Source organism: Schistocerca serialis, chromosome 9, assembly GCF_023864345.2.
Source record: "Schistocerca serialis cubense isolate TAMUIC-IGC-003099 chromosome 9, iqSchSeri2.2, whole genome shotgun sequence".
Taxonomy (NCBI): Eukaryota; Metazoa; Arthropoda; class Insecta; order Orthoptera; family Acrididae; genus Schistocerca; species Schistocerca serialis.
The window spans coordinates 95,448,655-95,460,850 of record NC_064646.1 but is presented as its reverse complement, the minus strand read 5'-3'; the positions used below and the strand labels follow the sequence as shown (position 1 = coordinate 95,460,850).

The 12,196-nt window shown below is 39.2% G+C and overlaps 1 protein-coding gene across 1 annotated transcript in view; it reads right to left on the bottom strand.

The window, feature by feature from the left end:
* LOC126419393 (uncharacterized) overlaps positions 1-9,402 on the bottom strand; it is a 42,518-nt gene extending 33,116 nt beyond the window's left edge. Inside the window, exon 1 of the mRNA XM_050086582.1 lies at positions 9,285-9,402. Coding sequence (XP_049942539.1) covers positions 9,285-9,402 — 118 coding nt within the window. The remainder of the gene's footprint in view (positions 1-9,284) is intronic.
* Between the last annotated feature and the right edge of the window lie 2,794 nt (positions 9,403-12,196).

Sequence of the window (12,196 nt, the reverse complement as noted above, 5' to 3'; positions counted from 1 at the left end):
AACCGCGAGTATTGAGCTCACGGTAGGAGTGGACAGGCGGAGGAAGCTGCACTTCCAACTATCGCCTGTCCCATAATTATCCGTGGCTCTGGAGACGACTCAGGGTTCTCATCGAACAGCAGCAGCAGCAAAAACGGCTTCTCAGTATTGTCGTCGGTTACATTCTTCCCCGTCCGCGCAGCTACAACATCGTAAGACTGTTAAGAGAAAAATTTTAAACTCACGTTGGCATTGCCCAGCAGCATTTCTTTCACAAAGTATGGTTAAACTGAAATAACCTGCAATAGTTAAAACTTGTAGGGCAACTGGGTTGTCATTGTTCCCAGACATTATTACCAAGCAGGACCGTTTTCCTTTCCATGCAATCACGTAGTGTCGTGAAATATGAAAATTGATTAAACATTTACTGCCAGTTTTGTATGTTTGCTAATGACGAGTTTCACTATAGATTTCCTGCCTCAGTAATTGTTCATTCTTGTATTACATGAGAGACGCTACTCAAAGTAAAGTAAAATTTCACTGGCAAAAGTAATAACTAAAGATAGAACGCAAATAGAGCGCGCTCCTTCATTTATTCTGTATTTAGCTTAGCGAGTGACTTCTGCTGGCTTGGTAGGTATTTTATTGTTGTTATTTTAAAGTAAAATCAACTTTTCATTTACTTAAAGTAAATTCAGTCCAGTCTTTGAGTAATCGAAAGTAAATTGTGTGACCAAACTGTTACGCCGGGAGACAGTGAAATTTTGTGGGGCGACAGTTTTCAGCATAGAAAAGAGATTATTTGATTTAAACAAAAAAACCTCAAAAATTTGTCGTTATTCTTGTGTTCTATAGATCTCAAGAAACGTGTGATCATGGGATCATGGGGGGGGGGGGGGGGGGGCGGTTCTTACTGATCACATTGTCCTCCACCACTCAAAGACTTACTTTGAGACAAATGCAAGTGTTTACAGCTAGAACAGTTTCCAAAACATTACACCTAGTAATTAGTTCTGCAGTGACACATATATAGTTCAGTTAATTTCTTATATGTATCTTAGTTCGGTGTAACTCGGAGTAATCTGCCTCCTGCTGCTGCTGCTGCTGAAGTAGTCGTTTCCTCGGTCCATTTCATCTGCTAACTGGACAAGTTACGTGAACTCCATGAAATAATCCAGGTACCAAGTCGTTTTATAGTGATTTATTTATGACATGCACCATTTCTTCTTAGTGGGAGCTCATTCCACATAACAGACTACATAGTCACAATACTGTATTACAACAATTAGATTACTGCACAGACGTGCGACACAGTGGTTGCCTGCAAAACTGTCTACAACTCTCCAACTGTCCGTTCTTGAGCCTTGTGCTCCTCCTATTTATACGTTTTTTTAACAAGCAAGTCAACAAAACTACAGGTCAAATTTATTAAATTAACAATTAAAAGTGTAACGCTTTTGTGAGTAACTATTCACAAAACCTTGCTTATTTTACGTTGAAACTGGCGTATACAATAAAAAAGACTTTTACATAGGATATACACCATATTATATAAAATACTGAAAGATAACAATGCTAACCTGAATTGTCTTAATTGTGGCTTCATTTGCAAATGAAAAATATTGTGAACATATATTGAACAAGCATGACCTACTAGTAAACAAATGGAAGAACAAATTTTATGCGATTTAATGTATTATGCATATTTTGTGTAACACCCTGATGCTTTTGATTGGAGACTTTAACTTTCTGACATCAGTCACAGATTAACAGACAATTCCTGGGTCTCCTAGAGATATCGTTGAAATATACATTTTCCTTCAGTTTTTGTACACATTTCCTTACGCCACAGTGTCCATAACTGTTGTGTATTTTTTAATTAATGTATCTGTGTGTTGTCTGGGCCAACATACTTTCCAACTGCCCAAGTTGGTTTAAAAACATGATAATATAGTTTCACTTTTTCATGCCCCTTTTCACCCATGTAACTCTTTACAGATTTCCATTCTTCATCTTGATTTTGTTTACAGATATTAGCAATTTCCTTTTCCTCTTTTGGATTATTGCACAGACCTGCGACACAGTGGTTTTGTCTCAAAACTGTCTCCGACTGTCCATTCTTGATCCTTGTGCTCCTCCGATTTATAAGTTTTTTTTTAACAGTCAAGTCAACAAAACTGCAGTGCTAATTTATTAAATTAACGATTAAAATTTTAACATTTTTATGAGTAACTATCCACAAAACCTTGCTTATTTTATGCTGAAACTGGAGTATACAATTAAAAAAGAATTTTACATAAGATATACATCATACAGGGTGGCGCAGATGGATCGGGTGGTTTTGAAGTGGACTGTACATCTGGAGGGGGGGAGCCAGGTGTTCGGCGACTTCGTCCTGTGGTGGGGGGGGACGGGAAGTTTCAGTTGCAGGCTGGCAGTCAGTCAGTCGCGATGGCTACGTGGTCCGTTGAGCATCGTGTTTTCGCAGTGGAAGAGTTCATACGCAATAACGAGTCAATTGTTGCTGTGACGCGTGCCTTTCGCCGGCGTTTCAACATCCCACCTCGCGGTAGTGTTCCTAAGCGAGATACGATATTGAGTTGGGTGCATAATTTCCGCACTACTGGTTCATGTGCTCCAAAATGGACGCCTAGACCGCCAACAATAACAACGCCTGAGAACGTGGAGCGTGTGAGACGCGATGTCACTGCGAGCCCACGTCGATCAACGAGACGTCGTGCTCAAGCTCTTGGAATGTCACGTCGGAGCCTTCAAAGGATTCTTAACGAAGAACTGAAATTCCACCCCTATAAAATCCTGTTGGTACAGAAGATTCTCCCAACAGACCATCTTCAAAGGCTTCAGTTTAGCCAACAGATGTTGGAGTTATTGGAAGATGTAAACCTGATTATCATGATGTCTGACGAGGCTCACTTTCACATTAACGGATACGTAAACAAGCAAAATTGCCGTTACTGGGCCGACACTAACCCAAGAGATCTACACCAACGGCCTCTCCATAGTGACAAAGTGACGGTTTGGTGTGGGGTTTCTAAGGTAGGGATAATTGGTCCTTACTTTTTTGAAAATGAAAGGGAGCAGGCGGTTACTGTTAATTCGCAGCGTTATGTGAACATGATTGAAGATTTTCTTCTCCCACAACTTGAAGAGAACAATTACGACATGGGCAATATGTGGTTCCAACAAGACAGGGCAACTGCACATACCGCTAGGATATCAATGCAAGCTGTACGCGCTCTGTTCCCTGGCCGTTTGATTTCCCGTAATGGAGATGTCCATTGGCCCCCTCGCTCGCCGGACCTCACGGTATGTGACTTTTTCTTATGGGGCTATTTAAAAGCAAGGGTCTACATGAACAAACCCCGGACCATTCAGGAGTTGAAGGCAGCAATTCAAACCGAAATCACATCAATTCCTGGTGATGTGCTTGAGCGGGCAATGCGGAACGTTAAGGACCGACTCCAAGAATGCGTCGCTCGAGAAGGAGGGCACTTGATGGATGTAATTTTTAAAAACTAACATTACTATTTTTTTGTTAACAAACTTCCATTGTAACTACACGTTTTGCACTTTATTTCAATCCAATAACTTTACAATTGACAGTTTGACAAGTATTTTAAAACCACCCGATCCATCTGCGCCACCCTTTACTATATAAAATACTGAAAGATAAAAATGCTAACCTAAATTTTCTTAATTATAGCTTCATCTGTAAATGCAAAATATTACCTACTAGTAAACAAATGGAAGAACAAATTTATGAGATTTAATGTATTATGCAAAACCACTTGATAGGTACAATTGGAATTACGGAACTTCCAAAACAGGAATGTAAAACAGACGGGTTGTCTTATTTCAATTGCTGCCTTCTTCGAAATTTTGCACTACATTACACTGGGGCCCAGGAAATGATTTGGGGGGGTCTCTGCAGACTTCATGAGACTCTGGCATAAAATGGGGGTGATACGCGATTACAAGAACTCAGCAAGAGAGTTCTCATAGCCTCTGTCACCTCAATTCTCCAACTTCCTACCTACACGTGGTGCCCCTGTTAAGCCGAGCAACTCAGCGGAGGGTTGGGTAACCAACCCCAGCGGGAAACTGAGTCGGTGAGCAGACAGGAGTTGGAGGACAGTGGAAGGCAACGGGAAACCACCACTGAACTATCCCAAGAAAACCCCATGGCTTCGCTCAGCTCAAAATGTTCCGGAGTTTCAAGTTCCTCGATCGGATCTCCGGGGGGAACCAGGTTGAGAGGAGCTTCACGAAGAGTAAGATGGTGCAAAGAGAAGCACTGCATAGGAACATGGAATGTAAGATCCGTGTATCAAGGAAAACTAGACATAGTGAAAAGAGAAATGGAGAAAATTAACATCGACATATTGGGAATAAGTGAAATGAGGTGGACTGGCATGGGAGAATTTGCTTCGGATGGCCATATGGTGTATTATTCTGGGCACGAAAGCAACAGAAGTAATGGATTAGCCTTCATAGTTAGTGATACAGTGAGAAAAGCTGTAATGGGATGCAAATATAAAAATGATAGAATGATGTCCATCAGACTCCAAGGTCAGCCCCTCGACATCAGAGTAATTCAAGTTTATGCACCAACAACCGATGCTGAAAAGGAAATTATTGACCAGTTCTATGGAGATTTACAAGAATTACTACTGTCAACACCAAAAAAGGATATCGTCTTCATAGTTGGAGATTGGAATGCAAAAGTGGGAAATCAAGCTGTAGAAGGTATAACAGGGAAATATGGTCTTGGTACAACAAATGAAGCTGGACAGAGACTCCTAGAATTCTGCCAAGAAAATTCATTGATAATTACTAATACACTGTTTCAACTACCAAAACGACGCCTATATACCTGGACTTCGCCAGATGGCCAGCACCGGAACCAAATTGATTACATACTTTGTAATCAGAGGTGGAAGAACGCGGTTCAGTCAGCTACAACAAAACCTGGGGCTGACTGTGGATCAGATCATGAGCTCCTGATTGCAAAATTTCGGCTGAAACTTCAGAATGTAGCAAAAATTATCCCAACTTGCAGATACGACCTTAACTCTATATCCTCCGACTGCGCTGTAGAGGTACAGAACAGATTTAATGTATTACAGCTGGAGGACAAAAGCTCGCAAGAGATGTGGACAGAAGTAGCTAATACTGTCAAGGAGGCCGCAGAGAAACACATTCCCAAGAAAAGGAACAGTAAGAAGGCTAGATGGCTATCAGTTGAGGCACTGCAAGTTGCAGAAGAACGAAGGAAAGCAAAAATCAAGGGAGATAGATCAGCTATGTTTGAATTAAATAAAGATTTTCAGAAATTAGCTAGAAGAGATACAATATATTCTTTAATGAACAGTGCAAGGAAGTTGAAGATAGTAACGGAATGGGGAAGACAAGAGATCTTTATAAGAAAATTAAAGAAATTAAAGGAAAATTCCAGGCAAAACTTGGAATGATAAAAGATAAAAACGGGAAAGATCTGAGCGAAGCAGAGGATGTTAGGGAAAGATGGGCAGAATATGTAGAAGACCTATACAAGAAAGAACTGCATAATGACAGGGCTCCTACTGCTGATGTTAATGTTAATTTAAAACTAGAGCCAGATATGTTGGAGAGCGAAATCCAGTGGGCCCTTGAAAATATGGCTGATAACAAATCTAGTGGACATGATGAAATACCAGCAGAATTGTTTAAAGTCACTGGAAAGGATGCAGTGAAGGTGCTGCACTCATTATGTCAAAAAATATGGATCACGCAACAGTGGCCAGAAGACTGGAAAAGATCAGTATTCATCCCCATTCCAAAGAAGAGAAATTCTAAACAATGCTCAGATTACCGAACAATCGCACTTATTTCACATGCTAGCAAAGTTATGTTGAAAATCTTACAAAATAGACTTTGCCAATATCTAGATCGAGAGCCACCAGAAGAACAAGCTGGATTTAGGAAAGTAAGAGGAACTAGAGATCAAATTGCTAACATTCGGTGGATAATGGAAAAAGCGAGAGAATTCCAGAAAGATGTGTACCTCTGCTTTATTGACTACGCCAAAGTCTTTGACTGCGTCGATCACAAGAAATTATGGAACGTACTGAAAAACATAGGTGTACCAGATCACCTCATTCATCTGATACGGAGTTTATACCTTGACCAAGAAGCCACGGTGAGAACTATGTATGGAACAACGAAATGGATAAAGATTCAGAAAGCGGTCCGGCAAGGCTGCATACTGTCACCGTACTTATTCAATCTGTATGCAGAACATGTTATGAGGAATGCGAGGCTAGATGAAGGAGAAACAGGAATTAAAATAGCTGGAATAAATGTAAACAACCTCAGGTACGCGCATGATACGGTCCTGTTGGTAGAAAGTGAAGAAGAATTGAGACCACTCGTACTGAAGGTGAAAGACGAAAGTGAAAAGGCCGGTCTTATGCTGAATGTGAAGAAAACGAAAATTATGGCAGCTACACCCACCAATTCGTGGGATACAGCAGGAGAAACCATGGAGGTAGTGACCACATTCAGTTATCTCTGTTCCCAGATCTCTGCTGATGGCGACTGCAGCCATGAAATCCGGACACGCCTGTTGCTCGGTAGACAGGCAATGTCAAACCTTGACAAGGTTATAAGGTCCAGAGATATAACACTAGCAACAAAGATCCGTATTGTGAGGGCTCTGGTCTTTCCAGTTGTGATGTATGGATGTGAGACCTGGATCATTAGAAAGGCTGAACGGCGAAGAATTGACTCATTCGAATTGTGGTGTTGGAGGAAATGTCTTAGAGTTCCATGGACTGCAAAGAGAACCAACAGATCAATATTGGAGCAAATAAAACCAGATTTATCCCTGGATGGTCTAATGTTAAAACAAAAGCTGACCTACTTTGGACACACAATGCGAAGGCATGCCTCGCTGGAAAAAAACATTAATGCTGGGGAAGATTGAAGGAACTAGAAGCAGAGGACGTCAGAGGATGAGATGGATCGATGGCATCACAGAAGTAATGTGTTCCCACCTGGAAGGTCTACAGGAGAAAGTGAGAGACAGGAGAAAGTGGCGATATTTGGTTCATGGGGTCACGAAGAGTCGGAACCGACTAAATGAATAGAGAGAGAGAGACATTACACTGACGTTACTGAACGTAATTTTTTTTACCTAACACAAGAAGTAATTGGGTGGACTGAGCGCATTCACAGACAATTTGCCAACATTTTCCATATACAATGAACTTGTCTGAATTTATGCAGAACAACAATAGTAATTTTTGTAACAATAAAGATGTGTTCGTGATAATTGATACAGAGAATAATCCATGGTTTAAGGCAAAATATGTTACTGAAATATTAGAATATAAAGATACAAACCAAGCAATTACAAAAAATGTAGATGTAGATGACTGTAAAATATTTGAAGATTTAAAACCCATCCCCCAGACAGGGTTAACTTATAATGAAAAAATTCTTGAATAAAGCACAAAATGTTGTTTGTAACTGAATAATCCATGGTTTAAAGGAAACGATATTGCAGAAATTTTAGAATATAAAGACATTGATAAAGTAATTAGAAATAATGTAGATTGTTGATGACACAAATAATTATGAAAATTTAAAGGGGGGACTCTGAGTCCCCATTAAGACGCAATGAAAAATCTTCAATATTTATCAGGAGTGAAAAAAATTCACCCCTGAAAAACACTGTAATATTTATGGAAAACTAGGGGTGAGTAAATCACCCACCCCTTTAAACATGCAGCCAAGTACTTATACTGTTTTAAAGTTAAACTCGATAAAATCGAAACAATGCCAAATAAGAATAAAAAAAGTGTTGTGTTTTTGTGAGTGCACTGAAACATTAGAAACTTCAAAGTGGAGGAAAACGCACCCTTTAACAGGCAATGAATGACCAATACATAATTTGCTGTACATGTTTATGTATCTATTTTAACTGTTTTGATTTTCTCAGGAGTAACTATATTTTGCTGTTTAAAAAAATCTAGCATTAATGGTGGATATTCGTAATAAGTCCAACTAAACGTGCAATGTATTTATGAATATAATAATCTCAAAAAATGTAATATGGACGAATTAAATTCCACCTTCTGCACAGTAAATATGGTAAACATTATACCCTAAACAACTAAACAATAGTAGTTACCATTATCTTTCTATAGTTACCTTGGTTATGTAAACAAATACATCTGTTTTCCTAGGTGTGTTATCTTTAGAACAATTAGTTTCTCCATTTAATCTAATTAAGCGTATTTATAAATTCCTAATAATCTGTAGTAATAAAGGGCAGAAGACAGAAACGCTAAAATTATAGATCTATTTTTTAAGAATAAAATCCATTTCGAAGATATGCGAGAAAAAATCAGTAGTTTGTTGGACAAAGAATACCAAATAGAATGTTTGGATTTAGTTTCACTTAAAAATGGTTGTGCAAAAATTACGGTAAACGACAAGGAAGACGATCTTTTGTAAAATTAAAAGATTTAAATAAACTAAGTAGAAACAAATATATTAAAAAGATTCTTAAGGCAATTAATAAATGTTATTTGGAAGAAAATGGTTCGGATTCAAGCGAAGAAAGCGTAACAGATATCGATGAATATTATAAAGGCGATTTTCCATATTAAGAAGTTGTAAAAGTGCACGTGGTCGAATTTACAGAAGACGGATTTAAGGTTTTGTGTATTTTTAGGTAGCACTGTTTTAGTGCTACCAAATGTTTTATAAATTTTTATTCCAATCATTGGTTGGAGGAAGAGATTAAAGTAGTTCAAAATGGTTCAAATGGCTCTGAGCACTATGCGACTTAACTTCTGAGGTCATCAGTCGCGATTAAAGTAGTTAATTCGCAATTCAATGTTAGAGTAAAACATCAAAAAATGTATTAGAACTTAAAGCGATAATGAAAAATCAGCTATTTTTATCTATCTGCTTTACATTCTTTAATTTGTTTTATTTAACATCTGCAAGGACTAAATTTTTAATCTCTGGAATTCCATAATGACTTTCCTTAAAAAAGGAAGACATCGATTTTTATGCAATGCAGTGGCCAGAAAATCGACCAATAAACTCGAAACGAAGATAAGTTAATTACGTTCGAAAGGAAGATGAATTAAACTTGGTGCAAAGATTAATTAAATTACAAAAGACAATAAAACAATCAAACGTTAAACAAACTGACTGTACAACTAAATGACTAACTGACTGACTAACAAACAAATTAACTGACTAACTAATTGAATAACTGAGTAACTAACCAACTGACTGACTAACTGCTTTAAACCATGGATTATTCTCTTTATCAGTTATCACAAACACATCTTCATTCTTATAAGCAATGCTATTGTTATTCTGGATAAATTCAAACAAATTCATTGTAGATGGAACCTATTGGTAAATTATCTGCGAGTGCGCTCAATTCACCCAGTTACCACTACCAGAGTTTAAGTTAAGCCAGTCATTCATTTAACCAGTAATACCATATATTTTTGCTTTCAAAATTTAGTTTTTAAGAATAAGTAACATCAAACTCAGTGCTTCCACATTCATTTATTATCTCGTGAGCTGTTGTGTCGTGGAAAAGAGTGACAAACTTCTGTTGCCACGCCAGTAAATAATTATTTGCTTAAATTTCTTTGCTATTACCTTTCTCAAGATGCTTGAGATTCATTACCCTAGCGGACTGGCGACCGCTGATTATTCACTTTTTAGTCAATCAGTGTTTTCTTTGTGTTATCAGTGATTTTTGTTGTGAATATTACATGGTACCCATTTTGCCCTGTGTGGTTCGTGAGCGATTGTACTATAATCCAAGAATTTCAAAATTATCATCAGTATTTAGTTTAAGTTTAGAACAGATGCTTCCTTCAGAAGAGTCTGTTGTGCACTATCCTACAACTAACCGGTGTTATTTTCCTTCGGTAACGATAGCCTTACTCACTGTAAAATTTCGCATGGCATATGCGATCACAGTCAGTTATATCGCAATCCAGTAGGCCGATTAGGAAGGGGGAGGTTACAATGGGACAGAGACTTCAACCGTCACCGTCCAGAATTCGAGTCAGAAGCAATTAGATCTTTATAGGGCGAATCGACAAACCTAAAAGTAAAATTTGGAGAACCCTACTATCTGCAACAACATGTAGATAAATTAGCCACCCACTCCGGATTCGCACTGGTAACACTAAGTATCAACTGTTGGATGGTTCTTCTGGGGTGGCAGTAATGATTTACATACAAGAACCTTCCTCGTGAATCAGTCTGTCTATTAATGAAAACAATATTCAAATAAAACCTTTACTGTCGTTCCTGAGATAAGACTTCACTTTTCTTTGTTTCTTACCTTTCTTCTTTTTTTTAATCATCAGTCTTCTAACTGTTTTCATGCGGCCCGCCATGAATTTCTCTTCTCCATTGCCAACCTTTTCATCTCAGAGTAGCACTTTTAGCCCACGTGCACAATTATCTGCTGGATGTATTCCAATCTCTGTCTTCCTCTACAGTTTGTGTCCGCTAGAGCTCCTTCTAGTACAGTGGAAGTCAGTGCCTGATGCTTAAGAGATGTCCTATCATCCTGTCCCGTCTCCTTGTCAGTGTTTTCCACATATTCCTTTCCTCTCCAATTCTGCGCAAAACCTCCTCATTCCTTACGTTATCAGGCCACCTAGTTTTCAACACTCGTCTGTAGCACCCACCCTCAAACGCTTCGATTCTCTTCTGTTCCGGTTTTTCCACACTCCATGTTTCACTACCGTACAATGCTGTGCCCCAACCACATATTGTCAGATATATCATCCTCAAGACCTATGTTTGATACTAGTAGAATTTTCTTGGCGAGGAGTGCCCTTTTCGCCAGTGCTCGTCTGCTTTTGATGTCCTCCTTGCTTCGTCCGTCATTGGTTATTTTGCTGCCTACGTATCAGAATTCCTTAACTTCATTTACTTCGTGACCATCAATCCTGATGTTAATTTTCTCGCTGTTCTCATTTCTGCTACTTTTCATTACTTTCGTATTTCTTCGATTTACTCTCAATCCCTATTCTGTACTCATTAGACAGTACAGTCATTCAGCAGATCATGTAATTTTTGAAACTTCCTGGCTGATTGAAACTGTGTGCCAGACCGAGACTAGAACTCGGGACCTTTGCCTTCCGCGGGCAAGTGCTCTACCAACTGAGTTACCCAAGCACGACTCACGCCCCGGCCTCACAGCTTTACTTCCGCCAGTACCTCGTCTCCTACCTTCCAAACTTTACAAAAATCTCTCCTGCGAGAGGTTGAGCACTTGCCCGCGAATGGCAAAGGTCCTGTGTTCGAGTCTCGGTCCAGCACACAGTTTTAATCTGCCAAGAAGTTTCATATCAGCGCACACTCCGCTGCAGAGTGATAATCTCATTCTGGAAACATCCCCTAGACTGTCGCTAAGCCATGTCTCCGCAGTATCCTTTCTTTCAGGATTGCTAGTCCTGCATGGTTCGCAGGAGAGCATCTGTAAAGTTTGGAAGGTAGGAGACGAGGTACTGGCGGAAGTAAAGCTGTGAGGCCGGGGCGTGAGTCGTACTTGGGTAGCTCAGTTGGTAGAGCACTTGCCCACGAAAGGCAAAGGTCCTGAGTTCGAGTCTCGGTCCGGCACACAGTTTTAATCTGCCAGTAAGTTTCATATAAGCGCACACTCCGCTGCAGAGTGAAAATCTCATTCATGTAACTCTTCTTCACTTTCACTCAGGATAGCAATGTCATCAGCGGATCGCATCATTGATATCCTTTGATCTTGAATTTTAATTCAACTTCTCAACATTTCTTTTGTTTCCGTCATTCCTTCTTCGATGTACAGATTGATAAGAAGGGCGAAAGACTACATATCTGTCTTACATCCTTTTTAATCCGAGCATTCCATTCTTGATCGTCCCTCTTGATTCTTTTACATATTGTATATTACCCTTCACATACAGACAGATAAAAGCGGTAGCGGACTTCAGTGCCTCATAGACGAGCAACATGCACGAAATAGCTATCAACTGCACATCTGAATCTTCCTTCTAAATCATCTACCTATTACTGAAAACCGTATCAAAATCCCTATAGTAGTTCCTGAGAGAAAGGCGGCAGTAGACTTCACTTTACAATATGTTCTAGTATACATGACGTTTTTGGTAACATCGAAAGCTCT